Raw genomic sequence first — 23,939 nt, forward strand, 5'->3', positions numbered from 1 at the left:
CCGCTTAATTACATTGGAAATCGCTCAACTCCACTTAACTTCGATTGTCCGCTTAAGTATGTTTAATATCGCTAGTTTTAGTTTCAATATTGTTTGTTTCGTTGCTTGCTAATAAAGGATCAAGTACAGCTCTTGGACATTTTTATTGGATTGGATCAGGGTGACTCCCAGCGCTTGGTCTCGAGCCACAGCGTTGGTTTGTTTGGGTACCCGCTCAGGGTGGGAGAGGGAGAAGTTCCCGCTGTAGAAAAAAATTCCTGAGCTGGAAGACCAGCTGAAGTTGGATCTAGGCTGAATGGTCTCCTGTGTTGTCAGTTTTTGGCATTATATGGAAGAGTGGTAGAACTCCGTCACTCATGCTAAAAGCAGTTGATCCCAGATTAATTGTTTGTCTTAAATCTGCGTTTTGTATTGAAGGTAAAATCGAAGCATAGACTAGTCTTGGATTCACGAAATTGGGGAGCAATCTGGAAGGACTGAACGGTTTTCACTTGCTCCCATTTTCCTAGAATACCTGTGTTAATCCTGTTAAGGTTAATTACAGGTAAATTTGGATATTTTGATTTGGGGAATTCTCGAGGTTCAGCAAAGCCGTAATAGGGGTTAGTTAACACCCCATGCTATGGGCGCGTGTCACTTTCAAAGCCTGTCTAGAATCAGCAGTCTCTATCGAGGAATTTGTCTGCGAGTCTGTAAACATGTTCGCTGGGCATGCCCCGTCCATCTGTGCAGAGGCTGGGAGTGAGTACGTGCGCGGGGTCAGCCGCACGGTTCCCCGTGGAGGAGGGGCTGGCCCGGCTCGGCGCGATGATGTGATGGGAGGGGGCGGTTGCTGCATCCTCGGCTAGGTAGAGCGACAAGAAAGAAGCAGGAAAGAGAAAGAGGGAGGAAGGAAGGAAGGAAGGAGTGCGCGCAGGGCAGGAGTGAAGGCGGCGATGGGTCACACTTGCAGAGTTTGCCGGCTGATTCTGACCCTGCCGGTTCTAACTCTGATTTCATTCTCCCAGTTCTCCGGTTGCAGCGGTGAATCCAGGAAAGGTCCGATCCCGAAAGGTAATGGGTTAGGGAGAGGTGAGAGAGTGTGGGCTTGGAGAAACTGGGGGAAGAGTCAGATTTGAGGGTGGTGGTGGAAATTGGGGAGGCGGGGACCAGGGAGGTCTGAGCGGGAGTCTGGAGTGCTTAATGGAAACTTGAAGAGTCCGTAGGTCGGAGTCGGTGGGGGAAGGGAAGAGCAGAGGGAGATTGGAGGGGTGTAGGGATGCGGGTACAGATGTGAAGTTTTCCATTTCAACGCGAGGGGTGTAGTCCCTCTGTAGCTGTCTGGGTTTACTGACGTCCTTTTTGGAGGGTGGTGGTGCTGACGTGGAGGGGGGCGGGTTGGGGGGTGTGAATGGGTGGGCCCCGGCAACACGGTGTAGCCGACAGCCAACGCTAGAACCGCTGGATTTGTGGATTTTGGGATCCGTGTCTTCACTCTTAATCCGGTTTTCACTCTTCACTGCCCCCAGTCTCCCGAGGTCCAGGCCCGAATTCTTCACATTCTTTCCTCGTCTTTGACTCGGCGAAACGGCGATTCCACTCCCGGTTGGTCGCACCAAAACGATGTCTTCACAATATGTCGTATAAACCCAATCCGTTTAACTAAAGTCTTCCCAATATATCAAGGCATTAATTAAACAGACTGAGAAAACATTCATTAAAATTCTGTTTCTGTAGAAAATGACGTTTTCTTTTCTGCCAGTTGGATGTAAGTCTCCAGGCAGCCAGACTTGCTCAGATGGCAATTAGTTTTAAAGAATGACAATTTTAAAAGTAATGAAAGAGAATGGGAAATATATCAAATGGGCAGTAATATGCCCTTGTGAACAGACGTGTGGTTTCTGAGCTCTTCCATCAAGGTGGCTGAATCCTGGGGGCAAAAGAGTCTAATTTTAAAAAAGCCTCCTGTCATCAGAGGAAGTCAGTAGATCTGGAGCCCGGACTATGAGACATTCACTACTCTTGAGAATTTTTCACTGTTGTTTGTTACACCATTGAATGAATTCATGAACACCATTGTTCAGTCTGGTGTACAGACAGAAAGCAGATATTCTGCAGGGAGTTGCATTTCAGGATTTGGTATTGCTGCACAGCCAGCAATTGTTTTCATCCCTAATTATCTTCAAAGAGTTGGTGGTGCATTGCTTTAGATGTTCTAGTGAAGGACCTCCTGCGATGTGTTGGGTAAGAAGTTCCAGGACTTTGACAAAGTAACTGTGATGGACTAGCAATATGCTTGCAAGTCAGGATGGTGTGAGTCTTTGAGGGGAGTTGGTACGTGGGCCTGCCCTCTTTCATAATAGATTGATGGCATACTCAGTCAAGTCCTGCTTGATGTTGAAGGCGTCATTCTCATATTGCCTCCAGAATTCAGCTCTTTGTTCTGTGTGTGGACCAAGGTTTAAAATGCAGTCCAAAGCCAAGGGATCTTCGCAAAACACTGAGTAGGTTACCAGTGGTGAAACTCTTCTTAGAGGCACACTTGGTGATGGCTTCCGTCAATATGCTGATGATTGAGACAAGACTGATTGGGTATCAGTTACTGTAGATAGAAGGGAATTGTCCTGCGTGTTGTGACCGGTGTCGGATAGATTCCAGGGTTGTAACTATATAGCAACATCTTGGCTGAAGCTGCAACTAGTTGTGTTAATGGACCATGTTAAGGATCTGGAGCTGCAGCTTGCTGACCTTTGAGTCATGAGGAGGTGACGGATAGGAGCTACAGGAAGGTAATCAACCCTCAGTTGCAAGAAACAAATCTGGGTGACTGTCGGGAGAGGGAATGGGAATAGACAGGTGAAGCAGAGTACTCCTGTGGCCTCTTCCCTCAATAACAAGTATACCTCTTTGATACTGTTTGGAGGGAAATGACTTACCAGGGGAAGCTGATCTCTGGCACTGAGTCTGTCTCTGTGGCTCAGAAGGGAAAGTGGGGGGGGGGGGGGAAGAGGAAGAGTGCCAAGGTGGAAGGAGGAGCAGAGAGCAGATTGTGTAGACATGAAAGATACACCTGGTTAACATGTTGTCTCCCAGGTGCCAGGCTCAGGGATGTCTTGGATCACAGCATTCTTAAAAGGGAGTGGGTGAACAGCTGGAAATCGTGGTACATATTGGTACTAATGTCATGAGTAGGAAAAGGGAGGAGGTCTGGATTGGGTGATACATAATGACGCAGATTTGATTAGGGAGTTTAAGGTAAAAGAAACCATAGGAGACTGTGATTATAATATAAAAGAATTCACTATGCAGTTTGAGATGTATCAATGTTACAGTGGAGTAAAGGGAATTACAGAGGCACGAGAGAGAAGCTGGCCAAACATGATTGGGAGGGGACACCAGCAGGAATGATGACAGAACAGCAATGACTGGAGTTTCTGGAGGCAGTTCAGAAGGTGCAGGATAGATACATCCAAAGATGAAGAAGTATTCCAAAAGGAGGGTGATGCAACTGTGGCGGACAAGGGAAGTCAACGGCAGCATAAAAGCAAAAGAGAAGCCATACAATATAGCAAAATTTAGAGGGAGGTCAGAGCTTTTTAAAAACCAACAGAAGATGACTAAAAAGCCATTACAGGAGAAAAGATTAAATATGAAAGTAAAATAGCCATTAATATTAAAGAGGATACAAAAAAGTTTTTTTCATTTATAGTGTGCAAAGAGTAAAAGAGAGATGAGAGTGGATATCAGACCACTGGAAAATGACACAGGAGAGGTAGTAACAGGGGACAAAGAAATGATCGATGAAGTAATAAATATATTGCATCAATCTTCACTGTGGACAACACTAGCAGTATGCCAGAAATGTGGGAGAGTTGGAGGGAAGAAGTGAGTGTGGTTGCTATCACTAAGGAGATGGTGCTTGGGAAGCTGAAAGGTCTGAAGGTAGATGGACTACACCCTAAAGTTCTGAAGAGATTGTGGAAGCATTAGAAATGATCTTTCAAGAATCATTAGATTCTGTAATGGTTCCGGAGGACTGGAAAATTGCAAATGTCACTCCACTCTTTAAGAAGGGAGGGAGACAGAAGAACAGAAATTATAGGCCAGTTAGTCTAACTTCAGTGATTGGAACGATGTTGGAATCTTTTAGTAAGGATGTGGTTTCAGGGTGCTTGGAGGCACTTGACAGAATAGGCTAAAGTTGGCATGGTTTTCTTAATAGAATATCTTGCCTGAGAAATCCGTTGGAATTCTTTGAGGAAATAACAGGCAGGATAGACAAAGGAGAGTTGTGAACATTGTTTATTTGGCTTTTCAGAAGACCTTTGACAAGGTGCCACACATGAGGCTGCTTAACAAGATAAGAGCCTTTGGTATTACAGGGAAGATAATAGCATGGTTAGGAGATTGGCTGACTGGCAGGTGGCAAAGAGTGGGAATAAAGGGGCCTTTTCTGGATGGCTGCAAGTGACTAGTGTTCTACAGGGGTCGGTGTTGGGACCGCTTCTTTTCACGTCATATGTTAACAATTTGGATGAAGGAATTGATGGCTTTGTGGCCAAGTTTGCAGACAATACAAAGATAGGTGGAGGGGCAGGTAGTGTTGAGGAAGCAGGGTGTTTGTAAAAGGATTTATACAGATTGGAAGAATGGGCAAAGAAGTGGCAGATGGAATATAATGTATGGAAAAGATAGATAGATACTTTATTGATCCCGAAGGAAATTACAGTGTCACAGTAGTATAAGTGCACAGATTTACAAATATTAGAAGAGATGTAAGAAGGGATAAAAAAAATAAGTTACTTCAAAGAGTGTAACAGGAGGGAGTCATCACTTCCCCTGCTGTAGGTTGATTCATTAAAGAACCTGATGGCCGAGGGTAAGAATGACCTCATATAGCACCCTTTGGAGCAATGCAGTTGCCTGAACCTTTTACTAAAAGTGCTCCTCTGTTCAGCCAAGGTGGCATGCAGAGGGTGAGGAACAGTGTCCAGTTTGGCTCTTATAACAGAGCCAGCCTTGCTAATCAGTTTATTGAGCCTGTTGGCATTTCCTGTGTTGATGCCATTGCCCCAGCACACCACTGCATAGAAGATTGTGCTGGCAGCAACAGACAGGTAGAACATGTGAAGGAAAGGCCATCAGACTCCTCAGGAAGTAGAGGCAACTCTGGCCCTTCTTGAGCACAACCTCTATGTTTGTGCTCCACTTAAGTCTGTCATCCAGATGCAGCTCTAGGTACTTGTAGGTATTCATCACATCCACATCCTCACCATCAATAGTAACAGGGAACAGTGCAGCTCAGTCTTCCTTAAGTCCATCACCATCTCCTTTGTCTTACTGATGTTGAGCTGCAGATGATTCAGCTTGCACCATTTCACAAAGTCCTCCACCAGGGTCCTGTATTCATCTTCCCATCCTCCCTTTATACACCCAGTGATTGCTGAATCATCAGAGTATTTCTGCAGATGACATGACTCAATGTTGTATCTAAATTCCAAGGTATACAGAGTAAGCAGGAAGGGAGGCAATACAGTCCCCTGTCGGGCCCCAGTGTTGCTTATAGCCATGTCCGACACAACTCTAAAGCCACACAAACTGTGGTCAGGTGGTTCATTATCCAGGATACAATGGAAGTGCCAAACCTCCATTGAACAGAGCTTTTTCCCCAGCAGTGGGGGCTGTATGGGTATTGAAAGCTCTTGAGAAATCAAAAAAGTCATGACCCTCACAGTGCTGCCCTGCTTATCCAAATGAGAGTAGGCTCTGTTCAGCAGGTAGATGACAGTATCGTTGACTCCAGTGTGCTCTTGGTTGGCAAACTGCAGGAGATCGAGGGCTAATCTGACCAGGGGTCAGAGTTGAGACAGGACCACCCTCTCTAGGGTTCTCATGATGTGTGAGTTCAGGGCCGCTGGATGGTAGTCTTTCAAGACTTTTGGTTTGCCCTTCTTGGGTACCTGGACCACACATGAGTTTCCCATGCAGTCGGGACACACACGGTCATGCACTTTGGTAGAAGGAATATGGATATTAACTATTATGTAAGTGGGGAGAAATTCATGGAGTCCTCATTCGGGATTCCCTAAATGTTAACTTGAAGGTTGAGTCAATGGTTAGGAAGGCAAATGCAAAGTTAGCATTAATTTCGAGAGGACTAGAATGCAAAAGTAAGGATGTAATACTGAGGATTTGTTAGACGGTGGTCAGACCGCATTTGAAGTACTGTGAACAGTTTTGGGCCCCTTATTTAAGAAAAGATGTGCTGGCTTTGGAGATGATCCAGAGGAGATTCACGGGAATGAGCCCAAGAATGAAAGGGTTAATATATGAAGAGTGTTTGATGGCTCTGGGCCTGTACTCGCTAGAGTTTAGAAGAAGGGGGGGGGGGAAATCTTATTGAAACCTATCGACCATTGAAAGGCCTAGTGGATGCGGAGAGGATGTTTCCTATAGTGGGGGAGTCTAGGACCAGAGGACACAGATAGAGTGGTTGCGGAGAGGATGTTTCCTATAGTGGGGGAGTCTAGGACCAGAGGACACAGATAGAGTGGATGTGGAGAGGATGTTTCCTATAGAGGGGGAGTCTAGGACCAGAGGACACAGATAGAGTGGTTGCGGAGAGGATGTTTCCTATAGTGGGGGAGTCTAGGACCAGAGAACACAGATAGAGTGGATGCGGAGAGGATGTTTCCTATAGTGGGGGAGTCTAGGACCAGAGGACACAGATAGAGTGGATGCGGAGAGGATGTTTCCTATAGTGGGGGAGTCTGGGACCAGAGGACACAGTTAGAGTGGATGTGGAGAGGATGTTTCCTATAGTGGGGGAGTCTAGGACCAGAGGGTACATCCATTTAATACAGAGATAAGCAAAAACGTCTTTAGCCAGAGGGTGGTGAATCTATGGAATTCATTGTCTCAGATGGCTGTGCGGGCCAAGCCATTGAGTATATTTAAAGTGCAAGTTGATAGGTTCTTGTTTAATCAGGGTGACAAAGGTTACAGGGAGAAGGCAGGAGAATGAGGTTGAGAGGGATGATAATCAGCCACGATGGAATGGTGGAGCAGACTTGATGGGCTGAATGGCCTAATTCTGCTCTTATGTCTTATGGTCTAACTGATATTGTCAACTACTGTAGTGTTTGCTGTATTCAGTGTTCTCTGCTGTTTTCTAATATTACATGAAGTGAATCAAACTTACTGAAGATTGGATGGAGTTTGTCAGCTTGGGTCTGAATTAGTCTCTTCCTAATCAAAAGGCCTGCTTGCAGCAGAGCGACAGGGGCTTCGGCAGTCTCGAGCAAGCTGAGGAGGTCTGTTTGCTGGGCGACAGGCCTGTTGTGATCTCCAGCAGTGTGAGAGGGCCTGTTGGTCGATGTGTTGCAGGCTGAGGGGACAGCTCACTGCTCTACAACACTGCTGGGGCATGCTCTGTTGTTCGACGGTCACAGTAGGAAGGACTGGTGTTGGGAGAGTGCCAGCTGTGCGTTGGTCGGGGTGCGCAATGCAATGAGGAGGGTGCCGATTGGAGCTTGGAGTCAATCTGACTACAATGGGAGTGGTGTGGAGAGCACATCGGCCCTGCATTGTTACGTGTTTTTGCAGTTGCGTGAGAGATGTGTCCTGTGATTTGAGATACTGACCATAGTGGGGATGTTAGTTAGTTTGCAGTGGGGACGGTCAAAGAACAGGCTGCGAGTCAGGAAGCAGGGTACATGGGGGAGGGTATTAGGAGTTGTAACTCTTAAATAACCAGACTGTTTCATTGCCTCTTGCAGAGAATCTCTTGGTTTTCACTGTTGCCACCAAGGAAACGGATGGATTCAAGCGCTTCATTAGATCTGCAAACCACTTCAATTACACGGTTAAGGTGATGCAATTTGTAACTGAAAGTTCAACTGCCAATGAAAGTAGCCCAAATGTTGTCAGGGGCTTGACTTTATTTTTGCTGCATGTTTCCCTATCAAACTAACTCCTGTAGTTATTGAACTTAATCTTATAATTTAACCCAGCAGCGTTACTGGTGTTAATTTCAAATCCGAGGTTCAACAAACTGACCGTGCTCCAGCCAGTGACTGAGATGCAGTCTGGTGCTTTGCTGTGACAGGAGTTTTTGGGTTCTTCATTGCTTGATCAATCCTGACTTTGAACATTGGGATCTGTCAGTTTCAGTGAGTTGTTTGCTCATGATTCGGAGTGATTTAACTTTATAAGTGCATTAGAAAGGAGGTAGGATGCAATCCTTTGAACAATATGGCCAATTATCAGGATACAAGATCAACATAGATAAAACCCAACTACTTTCATGTAACTATAGCCCACCAAGAGAAATTGAAAGTAGATATCCTTGGGCAAGGCAAACAGAGTCTGTCAAATATTTGGGCATCATTATGCCAAAAGATTTGGCAACACTATCAGAATGCAATTATCAGCCTATATATAAAAAAATTAAGGAAGATATAACAAGGTGGAACCTAATTCCTTTTTTTGGTCTCTGTTTTTTTGAATCTACTAAAATAAATATACTGCCCAGACTATTATGTCTTGTTCAGACCCGACCAATAGAGATGAACAAAAATCAGTTTAGTGAATGGAACAAGATGCTATCAAGATATATATCTAGCAAGGTAAAAGCCCTAGAGTTCATCTCAAAACTTAGCAATTGACCAAGGAAAAGGGGGTTGGGGCCTACCTTCTCTTAGAGATTATTATTTTGCAGCACAGTTGAGAGCTGTGATATGCTGGTGTAACCCATCATATGACGCTCAATGGAAAAACATTGAAAAGAGGATACTTCCCATGACCATACAGGCAAATTTGGCTGATAACAACCTACAAAATTACATAAATACTATTGATAACCCATGGGTGAAATGGACTCTTAAAATATGGAAAACCATTATAAAAGAATATAAACTAGAGAGAGACATTGTAATTCTTAAATGCTGTGCATATGACTCAGATTTTACATTGAATAAACTGGATACTAGATTTAAGGACTGGACAGCTAAAGGAATAACAGCTATTTGCAATATAATGAAAGAAGGAACATTGTTCAGTTTTGAAATGCTCAAAGAGAAACACTTGTTAGAAAAATAAGACTTTTTATTGGTATTTACAGATGAGACAGTATGTTAATAAGACAGTTAAAAATGTAACCAAGGCAAGTACATGCCTGATAGAACTATTTAGAAAAGCATATAATTCAGATAACGGTAGTAGAATCACTTCAAGCGTGTATAAGGGGTTGTCAAATCTTAAAACACATTCGACTTCATACATTAAAACAAAATGGGAGAAGGAAGGAGGGATAATTGTATCTGAGGAAGAATGGACAATAATATGGAGGTATCAATGGAAGTGTACCAGTTCACTGAAATGGAGGGAGTTTGGATGGAAAAACTTGATAAGATATTTTATTACACCCTCTTAGAAACCCCTTTATGATAGTAACATCCCTGTTTGCTGGAGAAGTTGTGGGAATCAAAATGGAAACCATTATCATATTTTCTGGGAATGCCCTGTTATCAAAGACTATTGGAGTGGGATACATAATGCCCTACAAGATATCTTTAAATGTGAAATACCATTAGAGAGTAAGACCATATATTCTGTATTTTGGGCATATACCTCAAGAATGGTTGAAAAGAGATAAATATTTAATAAATATACTGCTGGTGGCTGGTAAAAAGGTCCTTACCAGGGAGTAGTTATCACAGGAGAGCCCAACTTTAAATGTATGGATGGAAGTTACAATGGACATTTACAAAATGGAGAAGGTAACTGCATCTATTAATTATAAGTTGGATCAATTTGATTCATACTGGGGAAAAATGGTTTAACTACATAACACCTCATAGGCCTGATTTTATTCTCACAAGTCAATGAATATACTATAAAAAAAAGATCACTCCCTACTCTGTACATAGTTTTCTTATTTTGATTGTTCTTTCTCTCCTTTCTATAAGTGTATACCTCAGATAATTATTATGTGGAGATTTGAGACAAATATGATTATATGATATATATATATATATATATATAAATATGTGCAGTATCTGAAATGCATCTTATGGAAATGTTTGATGATAAACTTCAATAAAAAATAAATCACAAAAAAAAGAAAGGAGGTAGGGGTAGACAAACCAACTCCTTAAACCTGATTGTGGCTAGTCTGCTACATTTATGTCATCTTCTGCCCTTTCGCAGTTTCCCAAGACTCTCCAATATCCTTAAATCTATTGATCTCCGTTTTGAATGCTGTTGATGATCAAGTCTCCAAACCTCTCTATGGGATAGAGAATTTCAAAGATTAACCACCCTTTGAATGAACAATTCTCTCTACAATAAACCTATCCACTATTCTGAGACTGTGACACCCTATTTCTATACTCCTCTCTCAAGGGAATATCGTCCATAATCTATCTTGTGGGCTCCTGCAGGATTTAGTGTGTTTAACTTGCGTCACCTTTCGCTCTAAACTCCAGAGGGAAAAGGTCTAGCCTGTTGAGTCTCCATAAAGTACTGACCTACTGTCTGAGGAATCAATCTCGTGAAACTTCACTGAACCCTCTCATTACAAATGTGTCTTTTTTTAGGTAAGGGGGCCAAAATTGCTCACTGTACACCATGTGTGGTCTCAGTATGGCTATAGATAATTGTAGTAAAATATCCTTACTCCTCCAATAAAAGCCAACGTGCTATTTGACTTCCCAATTGCCTCCTACACCTGCATTCCAGAGCCTTAGCTTGTTGTTGGGCTATTTAAAAAGTACAAATGGACTGTGGGAAATTTCTTGATGATTTCACCTCTTGGTCTGTTTTTGTATTTTTAAAGTATTTTATTTTACACCAAGAATGGAAAAAATGAATTCTAAAAAATTAATATGTTGTTTTCTCCAATTACGGTGTGCCCCAGTTGTTACTGTGCCCAGTAGCTGCAGAAAACTCAGAAGAATTGTGCATTATTTCTTTAAGGACACTTGACTCACATATAGCCCGAGCAGAGGGGCGGGTTGTGAAGTTAGACGGGCCTCTCAATAGCTTGTTGCTCAGACCTGTGAATGGCTGCCTTGGTCAGGCACAAGAGCCGGGTGTTGAACTTCGTGGAAATGATTACAACTCTCAGAAAATCAGTTCTTTCAATTTCCCTCCCCAAACTGAGAGCCATGAATAATAATTGCACGGAAAGCTAATAGTCTTCAAGGATGATGGGTAACAGGCTCACACAAATGCTCTAGCCAGCCTTGGCAGAGCACCCAGCCCCTGCACCTAATAGGGAGGCCATTTCATCCCCGGCAGTTTTTTTGGGGGGGGCGTGTGAAGATGGGTGTTTATTTTGTATTTACGTTGTTTCTCTTTTTCCAGGTGTTGGGTCTGGGGGAGGATTGGAGTGGTGGAGATGTGACTCGTACTGCAGGAGGAGGGCAGAAGGTTCGTTTTCTGAAGGAAGCCTTGAAAGAGCACGCGGATGCAAAGGACCTCGTCATTCTGTTTGTGGACAGGTACGGCTGGCTAGTGTGGGCTTCCTTCGTCCTCTTCCTCCTTCAGGCCGAAATAAATGGTTCCGTACCACCATTTCTAAGATGAACAGGGAATTACCACCGGTGTCCTAGGTGAAATAAGACACCTTAACTGGCGTCGCTAGAGCCAATTATCTACTGTTGTGTATTTTCACTACCTGCTCACACACTCTGTGTCCAAGTTGTCTGCCATGTTTCATACTAAGCAACACTAAGAATACAAAAATAAACTTAGCGTAAAGGTCTATTAGATGTCCTAATCATGTGAAAGACACTGATGGATTACACAATTTCAAGGATCAACAGATAAGAATCAACACCATATTACATGCCCATTAGGAATTTGCAGGGACATATCCATCAGGATGTGACAACATTAAACAATAATAAAGAATTATATAAAAAGTTCGAAGTAAGTTTATTATCAAAGTACATATACGTTGCTATATACAACCATTTTCTTGCAGACATGCGCAGTAAATCCAAGAAACACAGTCAATGAAAGACACAATATGTGAGGACACAAACAACTATTGTGCAAAAGACAATGGAATAAACATTAAATATCATGAACATGAGATGAAGAGTCCTTGAAAGTGAATCCATCAGTTGTGATGGGGCAAATGAAGTTATCCCCTTTAGTTCAACAGCCTGATGGTTGAGGGATAATAACAGTTCTTAAACCTGGTGGTGTAGGACCTGAGGTTCTTGTACCTCCTTCCTGATGGCAGCAAGGTGAAGAGAGCGTGGCCTGGATTGTGGGGTAGCATTGGTTCTTGATTATGGATGCTGCTTTCCTGTGACGGTGACATGTAGATGGGCTCCGTGGTGGGAAAGGCTTTAGTCACGATGGTCTGGGCTGAGCATTTAGATGTTAAAGTATAGATATGGAATAAAATTGCATAAATATTTAAATACAAGCATGTATTTACAATGTAAACAACAGTATAAAAAGTGGTTAAAATTGTTCATAGTGCAGATAGAGGGGGTGACTAACTAAAATGGTTGATCAGATTAACTGACTGAGGGAAAGGAAACTTTGAAGATGGTGTGAAGTTTTTGTTTTACTTGCCCTCTTTGCTGTTTGCTCTTGCAGCTATGATGTGATATTTGCTTCAGGCCCCAAAGAGTTACTGAAGAAGTTTCAGCAGACAAAGCACAGTTTGGTCTTCGCTGCTGAAGTCTTTATCTGGCCCAATCGTCACCTCGAGGTCAAGTATCCCCACGTGCATGATGGTAAACGGTTTCTCAATTCTGGAGGTGGGTTCACTGTTTGTGTTTTATAGAGTTTTGCTTCTGGGTGAAAGGGCAGTGTATAAGATTTTATTTGTCCCCTTGTTTGTGTAATATTTAAAGCAGCTTATGGTACATCTGTGTTGTTCTCTGTAAAAACAACTTGTGAATGTGTAGAAATAAGTCTGCATGTACTCATTTTCACATGCATATACAGTACTTGTGCAGAAGTCTTGTTTACGTTAAGTGCCATTGAGCCATTGTTGACTCATGGTGACCCTATGGATAGTTGCCCTAAATGAGTTTTCATCATTGCAAAGGCAGCTCATTGTAGATAATGTTGTGTTCATAGCTGTCCTTATTCTGTCCATCCATCTGATTGGTGGCCTTCCTCTTTCCATCGTCCTTCCACCTTGCCGAGCATGACATTCTTTACCAGGGAGCTGTTTCTTCGCATGATGTGCCCAAAGTCTGATAAGTAGAGTCTTGTCCTTCAAGCCTCCAGAGAGAGAGAGACTTGGTTTGATCTCATTGAGGACCAATTCGTTTCTTCTGTGAGAGGTCCACGAGATGCATAGTATTTTTCTCCAGCACCACAGTTCAGAGGTGTTGATTCGCTTCCTATCCTTCTTTGCTGTCCAGCTTCCACATCCATATAATGTTGTTGAGAATGCTACTGCCTGCACAAGTCGAATCTTTGTATGTAGAGATAGATTCCTGTTCCCAAGGATCTTCTCTAAATCCTTCACGGCGGCTCTGCCAACGGCGATTCTTCATTGGATTTCTTGACTGCTTACTGCTTCACTGTTAACCATTGATCCAAGTGAATTGAAGCTGTCGACCACTCCACTTTCCTTTCCATCGCGAATGAAGCTGATTGTGCTGCCATCAGTCATTATCTCAGTCTTCAGGTTAAGGTGCAAACCCATCTTGAGGTTATGTTCCTTGATGTTGGTTCGCAGTTGCTTTCGGTCTTAGTTTTCAGCCAGTATTGTCGTGTCAAAGGTTATTGATGATTCTGCCACCAACTCACACTCCTCGATTCAACTCATATTCTCCTGCTCCTCTGAAGATTTGTTTGGTGTACAAATTAAACAGGCAGAGGGAGAGAATGCAGCCTTGTCATACCCCTTTATGGATACTGTTTTTCCTTGTTCCATTTGTACTGCTACTTGATTGATATAAAGATTGCACATAAGGACGATCAGATATTCTGGTACAGCCATGTGTCTTAACGTGATCCATAGTTTGTCATGATCGATGCAGTCGAAAGCCTTGCTGTAATCAGTAAAGCACATATCGATGTCCTTCTGGTGTTCTTTTGTCTTCTTGAGAATCCATTTCACATCCCTAATGATGTCAATTGTTCCACTTCCTTTCCTGAAACTGGCTTGAACTGCCGGAAGCTCCTGCTGTAAATAAGGTTGAAGTGTTTTCTAAATGATCTTTAGTAAAATCTTGCTGGCGTGAGGAATGGGAAATGAGGAATGAGGATTGTACTGTGGCGACCCACTTTCTGCGCAGGCGAACCGGCTCACAAGTAGCCAGCACGCGGGGGGAGACTTTGGTAATGCACCTCTGACGTCATTTCCGCCTGGAGAGGGTGGGCGCTAGGGATTTAAATGCCAGCGCCGCAAAGTTTGAATAAACTAGTCTCAAAATGACTGCATGTCGTTATTTCAGCGCTGTGTGTAGCACATCGCTACATTGGTGACCCCGGCGGTCCAAACGGGATTTGGACCAAAGATGATCGACTCTTCATCTGTTCACGCAGTTTCGCTAAAATTGCCGACTTTCTGGACGCTGCGACCATGCGTGTGGTTTAGCCAAGCAGAAGCCCAGTTTCAGATTCAGCAGATATCCTCTGATTCCACGCGTTACTACCACATGGTGAGCTCCCTTGACCAGGAGACGGCCGCCCAGGTTGCGGATTTCATACAGTTTCCCCTGGAAGAAGGCAAGTATGAAGCATTCAAAGCGCTGCTCATTGGGACCTTTGGCCTCTCACAGCGTGTGAATGGGGTGCCCGCCTGCTTCACCTGGACGGTTTGGGAGACAGACTGCTGTCAGCATTGATGAACGAAATGCTGTCCGTGGCTCATGTTTGAGCAAGCATTCCTAGAGCAGCTGCCCGAGGACATACATCTGCTGCTGGCCGACACAGATTTCAGCGACCCCCGGAAGGTGGCGGCCCGGGCAGACGTGGTGTGGAAAGCCAAGAGGGAGAGTGTGGTGTCCGTCGGTCAGATTACCAGGCCACGCGCCCAATAGCAGACCAGACCAGGCCCGGCGGGGGGCGCACATAACACAGAGGCAGGAGAGAGGAGGCCAGTGAACTGTAGTGTTTCTACCACCAGCGGTGGGGCACAAAAGCCCGCAGTTGTCGCCCGCCCTGGAAGGGCCAGGGCCAGCTGCCGCTAATGACTATGGCGGCTGGCCACCAGGACAGCCTCTTGTACGTCTGGGACAAACAATCGGGACACCGCTTCTTGGTCGACACCAGAGCAGAGATCAGCGTCTTGCCCCTAATGGGGTATGACACCCACAACAGGAAGCCAGGACCCACCCTGAGGGCCGCAAATGGCTGCACGATATGGACCTATGGCACCCGCACAGTGCAGCTGAAGTTCACGTGGGACTTCACACTGGCCGCGGTGGCCCAACCACTCCTGGGGGCAGACTTCTTGTGAGCTCACAGACTGCTGGTCGACTTGCAAGGGAAAAGACTGGTACATCCCGAGACTTTCCAGACGTTCTCCCTGGGTGAAGCCAAGTTGCTGGCCCTACACCTGGACTCCATCACGCTGTCAGACAATAAATTCACCAGAATCCTGGCGGACTTTCCATCGATTCTGGCACCGCAGTTCACGGCAGCCATGCCCAGACACGGGGTACAGCACCACATTCCGACCAAGGGACCAACCCTCCACACCCGTGTACGAAGGCTCCCCCTGGAAAAGCTCCGCCTGGTGAAGGAGGAGTTCAAGAGGATGGAGGAATTGGGGATCGTACGGAGGTCCGACAGCCCATGGGCCTCCCCCCTGCACATGGTGCCCAAAGCAGCTGGGGGTTGGAGACCATGCGGCGACTACCGCAGACTGAACGAGGCTACGACACCGTACCGCTATCCCGTGCCGCACATACAGGACTTTGCAGCAAACCTGCACAGGGCAAGAATCTTTTCCAAAGTAGAACTCGTCCGGGGATACCATCAAATCCCGGTGCACCCTGAAGACATCCCCAAAACAGCACTCATCACCCCGTTCAGCCTGTTCGAGTTCCTCCGAATGCCGTTCGGCCCGAAGAATGCCGCACAGACGTTCCAGCGGCTAATGGACGCGGTGGGACGTGACCTGGACTTTGCGGTCATCTATCTGGATGATATCCTTATAGCCAGCAGCTGTCGTCAGGAGCATCCGTCCCACCTCCGCCAGCTCTACTCCCGCCTGAGTGATTTTGGCCTCACGATCAACCCAGCCAAATGCCAGTTTGGTCTCGATACCATCGACTTCCTGGGCCACAGGATTACCAAAGACGGGGCAACACCTCTGCCCACCAAAGTAGACGCGATCCACCACTTTGCCCGGCCCAACACAGTTAAAGGCCTGCAGGAGTTTGTTGGTATAGTGAACTTCTACCACCATTTCCTCCCCTCAGCAGCCCGTATCATTCGCCCTTTGTTCACCCTGATGTCGGGTAAAGGCAAGGACATTACTTGGGACGAGGAGGCCGCGGCCGCTTTTGTTAAAGCCAAGGAAGCCTTGGCAGATGCCGTGATGCTGGTGCACCCCAGAACGGACGTTCCAACTGCCCTCACGGTGGACACATCCGACACAGCAGTTGGTGGGGTGCTGGAGCAGCTCATCAAGGGGCGCTGGCAACCCATGGAGTACTTCAGCAAGCGCCTACAACCACCCAAACTCTAGTACAGTGCTTTTGACCAGGAGCTGTTGGCAATGTATCTGGCAATCTGGCATTTCAGGTACGTCTTAGAAGGCAGGCCGTTCACCGCATTCACGGACCACAAACCGTTGACCTTCGCATTCACGAAGGTGTCCGATCCCTGATCGGCTTGCCAGCAGTGACATCTGTCCTACATATCCGAGTACACGACGGACATCCAGCATGTCTCGGGAAAGGACAACGTCGTGGCGGACGCACTCTCCAGACCAGCTGTCCAGGCCCTGTCCCTGGGGGTGGACTATGCAGCACTGGCGGAGGCGCAGCAGGCAGACGACGAGATGCCCAGCTACAGGACCGCAGTCTCGGGTTTGCAGCTGCAGGACTTCCTCGTAGGCCCAGGTGAGAGGACCCTCCTGTGCGACGTGGCTACCGGCCAACCTCGCCCCATCGTCCCGGCAGCCTGGAGGCGGTGAGTTTTCGACTCCATACACGGTTTGGCGCACCCATCTATCAGGACAACCATCCAGCTGGTCACCAGCAAGTTCGCGTGGCACGGACTTCGCAAGCAGGTCAGTGAATGGGCCAGAACATGTGCGCAGTGCCAAACAGCCAAGGTGCAGCGGCACACTAAAGCCCCACCGCAGCAGTTCGAACCCACCCACCGGAGGTTCAACCGCATTCATGTGGATATCGTGGGCCCCCTACCAGTGTCCCGAGGAGCACAGTACCTCCTAACTATGGTAGACCGATTCACGACGTGGACAGCAGTGGTCCTGCTCACCGACACATCTGCCGATTCCTGCGCCCGAGCACTGATCGCAACCTGGGTAGCACGCTTCGGGGTACTGACCCACACTACCTCCGACAGAGGCGCCCAGTTCACCTGCAGCCTGTTGGGAACTCAGCTACACCACACAACTGCCTACCACCCACAGTCGAACGGACTGGTGGAACGCTTCCACCGTCACTTGAAGTCGGCTGAGAGGCCATCTTTGAATTCTGGTGGAATACTCTGAAGGTCATATTTTGGTACTTTGGTGAAGGCTTTCACTTCCTCAACTTTGAGCTTGTATATTCGTGGTCGGTGGTCTGAGTCACAGTCAGCTCCAGGTGTTATTTTTGTCGACATCATAGAATGTTTCCATCACTGACTTCTCAGATATAATCTATTTGGTTTCTGTGTAATCCTTTGGGAGAGGTTGTATAGCCTGCACTTGTGTAGTTGGAAAAATGCCTTTGAGATGAACAAGTTGTTGGTTTTGCTGTTATTTCTGGTACCTAGCACATATTTCTCAACTTCTTGACTATCGTTTCCACTCACAACTTTTGTGATCCAAGCTCCCATGTCTATCAGTGTATCTTGTTTGCACTGTTACGAATGTGCCGCAACTCTGAGGGGCCGAAGGATACAAAGTCGCCCCCTCCTTTCTGAGAATCGCAAGATCGCTATTAATTCGGGTCTGGGACCCAGGAAGTGAGAGAGAATCCACAAGGTTTGGAATGTGTCCTGGCCTCAGCGAAACAAAACCACTGATAACGGCCATTGTCTCTTGGAGACGGAATTGTGTATTGAGTACTGTACTCTTCATTGAAGCCCCTCAGGGACAACCAGAGTGGGCTGGTTGAGGGATTGCATCATCCCAACCTGATTGATATCTGAGACCCCGTGAGTAAGGATAAAAGAGGGTCTGGGGAACAACCCCTTTAGATGCACCAGGAGAAACGCTAGAAATTCCGTGACAGCGTTTAAAAGCGACAGCCGGTGGGGGCTCGTGTGCGTCCTTCCCTTGCCTGGGATTGGCGGGCTCGCCACGGAAGTACGGCTTAGCTAAAGAAGAGGCCACGAGTGAACGGCCACACCAACGAGACTCCGACGGATCGAAATCATCAAAGGAAAGCCGGCAAGTATTTCTCCCAAAACTCTCTCTCTCTCGAACCATTACAAACCCAGCTGTCCCCAAAGACTGCAGCCTGCATGAACCGAGTGACTGTTATATTTCCATCGGACAATACATTATCCCCTGGACAACAATAGAGCTATTTCTTATTGATTATTATTATACCTGCACTTTTAGTTTTAGTATTGATGACATATATTATCTGTATATTTGCTTTGATATTTTTGTGTATTTTTACTAATAAATACTGTTAAAAATAGTACCATCAGACTTCAACGGACCTCTCTATCTTTGCTGGTAAGTGACCCAGTTACGGGGTTCGTAACAGCACATTCCATCAAGTTCAGCCTGCATTTGCTGATAGAACTGATCTAATCATCTTCCTCCGCATCTGTTGGTGGTGCATAATTTGTACAATGGTAATGTTGATAGATCTTCCTTATAGACAAGTTGAGATTAGGCAACCTCTAACTACATTGTATTTCAATGTGGTTCCAGCTGGTTTCTTCTTGACGATAATGTGACACTGCTCCTCCTGTACACTTCCAGCATTGTATATCCAGTGTTGATTGGACTGATTATATCCCATACCAGTCCACTTCAGCTTGGTAATTCCAAGTAGATCAACTTGCAGGCATTCCATTTCATCTTTCACTATCTCTGGCTTTCTCTGAATCATACTGCGAACATTCCATGTACCTAAAATCAGCATGTCTTTGCAGTCTCTGACCCTCATTTCGTGCCCAGGAACATCAGCAATTGGAAGTTCCGAAGGCTTTACTCCATCTGCATCTTACATCTCGGTCTTTCTCTGGAAAGCTCTTCCGCAGTAGCTTGTTGAGTGTCTTCTGACCTGGGGGTGGGGCTGTCTTATCTTCCAGCCCTACAGCAGTTTTTTGTTTTCGTTTTACTGTAGTTATCCATAGGGTTTTCACGACGAGGTACGGTCTTTCTTCCACACAGATGCTGCTGCTGCCCAGGTGGGTGGTTTGTCTTGAGGCTGATTTATACTACGCCGTAGGCCTGATTTTCACTTTTATGTAGGCTCTACACTGTAGCGAGCATGTGTTGGTGTGCGCCAAAACGCTAGTTGGCAGTGGGGTTTCTGAGCCACTGTATTGAGTTTCTTCGTGAGAGACATGGATGAGGAAATGCATTTCAAGCATTTTCACGTGTCATCTGTTTCGCATGGGTGTACAGACATGGCGGAGAAGAAGCAACCGGAAATGCGTAAGGGGAAATGTGATGCTGCCAAGCGGACCAATCACAGTTGTTGCGGTCTGCGTTGCAGCGATGCTTGAGTTTTTTTGGGGAGGTGCATGCCACCCTACAGCGTAGGGTACGTGGTACCTACACATACATGTGGCGCAGAAGTATAAATCAGGCTTTAATCTGACACCTGAGCTGAGATCCATCCATCATGGGAGACCCTGCCAGTAGATGGCCTTGCTGTCAGCATCATTGGTGCCCACAGCCCCTCATGGCACAACTAGCTAACAAACCATGTGAAAGGTCTTGGGCGTATATGTATATATACATATACATATACGAGGGGTGATTGATAAGCTCGTGGCCTAGGGTAGAAGGAGATGAGTTATACAGCTCTCGTTACATGCACATGCAGGTCAACTCTTTGAGTGATTATGCAGAAAGTTTGAAATTAATAACTCATCTCTGTCTACCTCACGCCATGAACTTATCAATCACCCATGCTGTGGACACTTTCTGGAGGTCCAAGATCTGTATGCTGCATGACTGCTGGACTAAGTGTGTAAATGAGTGTAAATGTAGGAGGGGACTATGTTGCAAAATAAAAATGCTAGGTTTTCTAAAATTGACTCCTACCTTAGGCCATGAACTTACCAATCACCCCTCGTATATATAGAGCTAGGGTGCACGGTAATGTTGTAATTTTATATATTGCACTGACTGCTGTCGCAAAATAAAACCATGACATGTGAATCTGATTATAATATGGATGTCTGTTGTGGACTGAGAGTGGGAAGAGGGCAGGGAGAGGGGGATCATGGTTGGGAAAAGGAGAAAGGAGAGGGGAGGGAGAGGGGAATCATGGTTGGGAAAAGGAGAGGAGAGGGAGAGGGGGATCATGGTTGGGAAAAGGGGAGGGGAGGGAGAGGGAAGCATCAGAGAGGCATTCTGTGAAGATCAACAAACCAATTGTTTGGAATCGAATGACCTTGCCTAGTGTCTAAGGGCTAGGTGTGTCTGCACCCATTCCACTCCTCAAGCCCTACCCACCCCTGGCACTCCTCTGCCACCTGTCTCACGCCCCTCCCACAGTGCTCCACCCTCACCATTCCCAACATCCTTAGCTCCCGCCAGATTTACAAACTCTCTACCCGCTCCACATTGACAAACACAGTACTGTGCAAAAGTCTTAGGCACCCCAGCTATACATATGTGCATAAGACTTTTTGCACGATACAGTATATATGAAAATGTATTGGTTCATGTCTATCTATCTTCATGTGTATTCACGAATATTTATAACTCTACCACAGCACTTTGTTCTAGTTCCTCTATAAATTCACTTGTGAGAAGGGGAGAATTACAGTACAAGGATAACATGCAACTTCATTTCTTTTCTGGGAATTTCAGGATTTATTGGCTTTGCTCCTAATGTTTACAAACTTGTGGAACCCTGGGACCTGCAGGACAAAGATGATGATCAGCTCTTTTACACAAAAATATACCTGGATCCAAAGAAGAGGGTGAGAACCAGTGTTCCCTCTAACTTTTTTGTAGACTAACTGTTGCTCTGAGTGGGAAATTTTCACATGGCCTGAAAACTGCATGGCTCTTTAAAGTTTTTTTTGTAACTTGCATGCTATAAATACTTAGAATGAAAATTGACAAATACTTATGATTTTATTCATTAATTAAAACGTATAAAGAAATGCTGTAAAAAAAAGAGGAATTTTTTCATGTTTCATAAACTTTTTCTCATCTGTCTTTATTAAAAATCCATTGTTTGTAAACACTATCCAGATTAGTTTTGCACCCAGATGAAAGATGCATCTTTAATCCTCTTTAGATCATCAGAGTGTTTCAGTTCTAGTCTGTTTGTGGATTTACATTTGATTGAATTCTTAAGACTGAATCCAAGTTTGCAGTCAGCACAAGAGCTTTGAAATATTCCAACAAAGTCAACAAGAATTGAAAGTCCTTCAAATTCATCTCTTTTCAGCACACAGTTCAACATTTCAGTGAATGTCTTAATTGAACCAGTCTTAACTTTCTCAGAAGTAACAGATTTAATATCGCGGCATTGCTATGATATTTTTGAGGCAACACTTTTGTTGTAGTTCATCATAGTAGCTGAGTATTCCTTTAGTCAGTTGTACAACCTTCTGTTCTCCAAATTCAGAATTGGCTGTGTTTGCAATAACAACAGGGTCACAAGCTTGCCATTCTCTTAACTCATCTGTTATCCAAGTGATAACACACATGTTGAATGAATTGAATAATAGGTGCTGTATTGACATCAAATTCTATAGATGCAAGCAGATCTTTTACTTTGTCACTTCCAATAAACTGTATCGCCAAGCCCTACTGTCTTCCATTCTTTCGAAATCTATGTTAATATAATTGTTTACCCTGCAATTAATGTGTTAAAGGAATATAATCCATAAATTGCATTCTGTGTTTATTGTTACAATTTGTCAGTGTTGTAACTTGAAACATTGACAATGTAAATACATTGAAGCTCTAAAATGTTTCAAAGCAAAAGTTGTGGTATGTTTATTATTTTGAACTTAAGAAATAGGAGCAGGAGTCGGCCATCTGGCCCATCGAGCCTGCCCCACCATTCAATAAGATCATGGCTGATCTGTCCATAAACTCAGCTCTATCTTCCTGCAACACTTAGGTTTTTACATAGTAAGAGAATTATCTAAATGTTTCTTAAATATATTTAGTGAGGAAGCCTCAAACTGCTTCCCTGGGCAGAGAATTCCACAGATTCACCACTCTCTGGGAGAAACAATTTCTCCTCATCTCTGTCTGAAATCTTCTCCCCTGAATCTTGAGGCAATGTCCCCTAGTTCTAGTCTCACCTACCAGTGGAGACAACTTTCCTACTTCTATCTTATCTACCTTTATGGATTACATTCATGAACACATTAATTGCAGGGTATTTTGCAATTATACTAACATAGCTTTGAAAATTATATTAATATTATATAAAAGAAAATTCGATCTGCTTATAACAAAGGCTATGGGTGCAGGAACATTCCTGTTACTGTGTGGTCGCACAACTAAGAGGAAATAGTGGCTGGAACTAAAGGGACTGAATATCGAATTCAATGGGTAATTGTGGAAAAGTGTCAAAAGTCTAGAGGCAGTAACTCTCTTTACCCGTAATGCAATATCTTCCTGTGCTCACTTACCATCTTTCCAATTTTTCTCCAGGCGAGTTTGAATATTACCCTTGATCACAGGTGTCGGATCTTCCAGAATTTGAATGGAGCGTTAGGTAGGTGAGGGTTGGAATTCTGACCCCGTTTTTTCGTGTTCATGGCATTAGCCATTGGTGAACTTAAGCAGTCTGAAGACATCTTGCCCTCTTGTTGATTGTGATACAAAAGTTAGGATTCAGTGGACAGATAGGATTTGGAAAGGCTGCCAGTGAGAACTGGGACTGCAGCTGTCACTGACTGTGGTGCACTCTATCCTCTCAGTATTTAGAAGGTAAAACATACTGGGGACATTGGTTGTCTCCTTAGGGACAGATCTGAGTACAGACAAATTGCTTTGTTTTGGTTATCTTTTTGACAGTTTTGCCCCTTTTGTTTTAATCTTCCAAGATACTATCTTCTTTCATTCTATTAATTTTTTAAAGAATGTGGGCATTACTGGCAAGGCCAGTATTGTTTGTCCATGGCTGATCTCCTCTGAGGAGATGGGGATGAATGCTGCACTGTGTTAGACCATAAGATGTAGGAGCAGATTTGGGACATTCGGACCATTGAGTCAGCTCCACAGTTACATCACGGGCGATTCATATTTACATTATTGAGACACAGCGTGGAATAGGCCCTTCCAGCCCTTTGGGCCGTCTTGCCCAGCAACCCACTGATTTAACCCTAGGCCAATCACGGGACAATTTACAATGACCAATTAACCTACCAACTGCTGCGTCTTTGGACTGTGGGAGGAAACCCACACAGCCACTAGGAGAACGGACAAGCTCCTAACAGGTGGGAATTAGGTCAGTCTGACCCACCATTCCATCGTGACTGATATATTATCCCTCTTAACCCCATTCTCCCACCTTCTTCCCATGGCCTTTGACACCTTTACTAACCAACCTCTTCTTTAAATTTATGCAATGACTTGGCCTCCACAGGCGGAGGTGGCAGTCCTCATGGCGAAGGTCTCACTC

At 44.9% G+C, this 23,939-nt stretch overlaps 1 protein-coding gene across 5 annotated transcripts in view; it reads left to right on the plus strand.

Annotated features, from left to right (window-relative positions):
- The first annotated feature begins 765 nt into the window (after window positions 1-765).
- Window positions 766-23,939, plus strand: part of plod1a (procollagen-lysine, 2-oxoglutarate 5-dioxygenase 1a) — a 46,668-nt gene continuing 23,494 nt past the window's right edge. For 2 of the 5 annotated variants that reach the window (XR_009508218.1, XM_059952050.1), the window contains exons 1-6: window positions 767-1,053; window positions 7,758-7,849; window positions 11,347-11,483; window positions 12,598-12,761; window positions 21,155-21,267; window positions 22,967-23,030. Coding sequence is in view for 3 of the 5 variants with exons in the window: in XM_059952050.1 (XP_059808033.1) it covers window positions 936-1,053; window positions 7,758-7,849; window positions 11,347-11,483; window positions 12,598-12,761; window positions 21,155-21,267; window positions 22,967-23,030 (688 nt within the window). In the remaining 2 variants the exon portion in view is untranslated. Of the gene's footprint in view, window positions 1,054-7,757; window positions 7,850-11,346; window positions 11,484-12,597; window positions 12,762-21,154; window positions 21,268-22,966; window positions 23,031-23,939 lie in introns of all 5 variants that reach the window. The other 3 variants (XM_059952051.1, XM_059952052.1, XR_009508217.1) reach the window with 2 other exon arrangements.

Source organism: Hypanus sabinus, chromosome 27 (assembly GCF_030144855.1).
Source record: "Hypanus sabinus isolate sHypSab1 chromosome 27, sHypSab1.hap1, whole genome shotgun sequence".
Classification (NCBI taxonomy): Eukaryota; Metazoa; Chordata; class Chondrichthyes; order Myliobatiformes; family Dasyatidae; genus Hypanus; species Hypanus sabinus.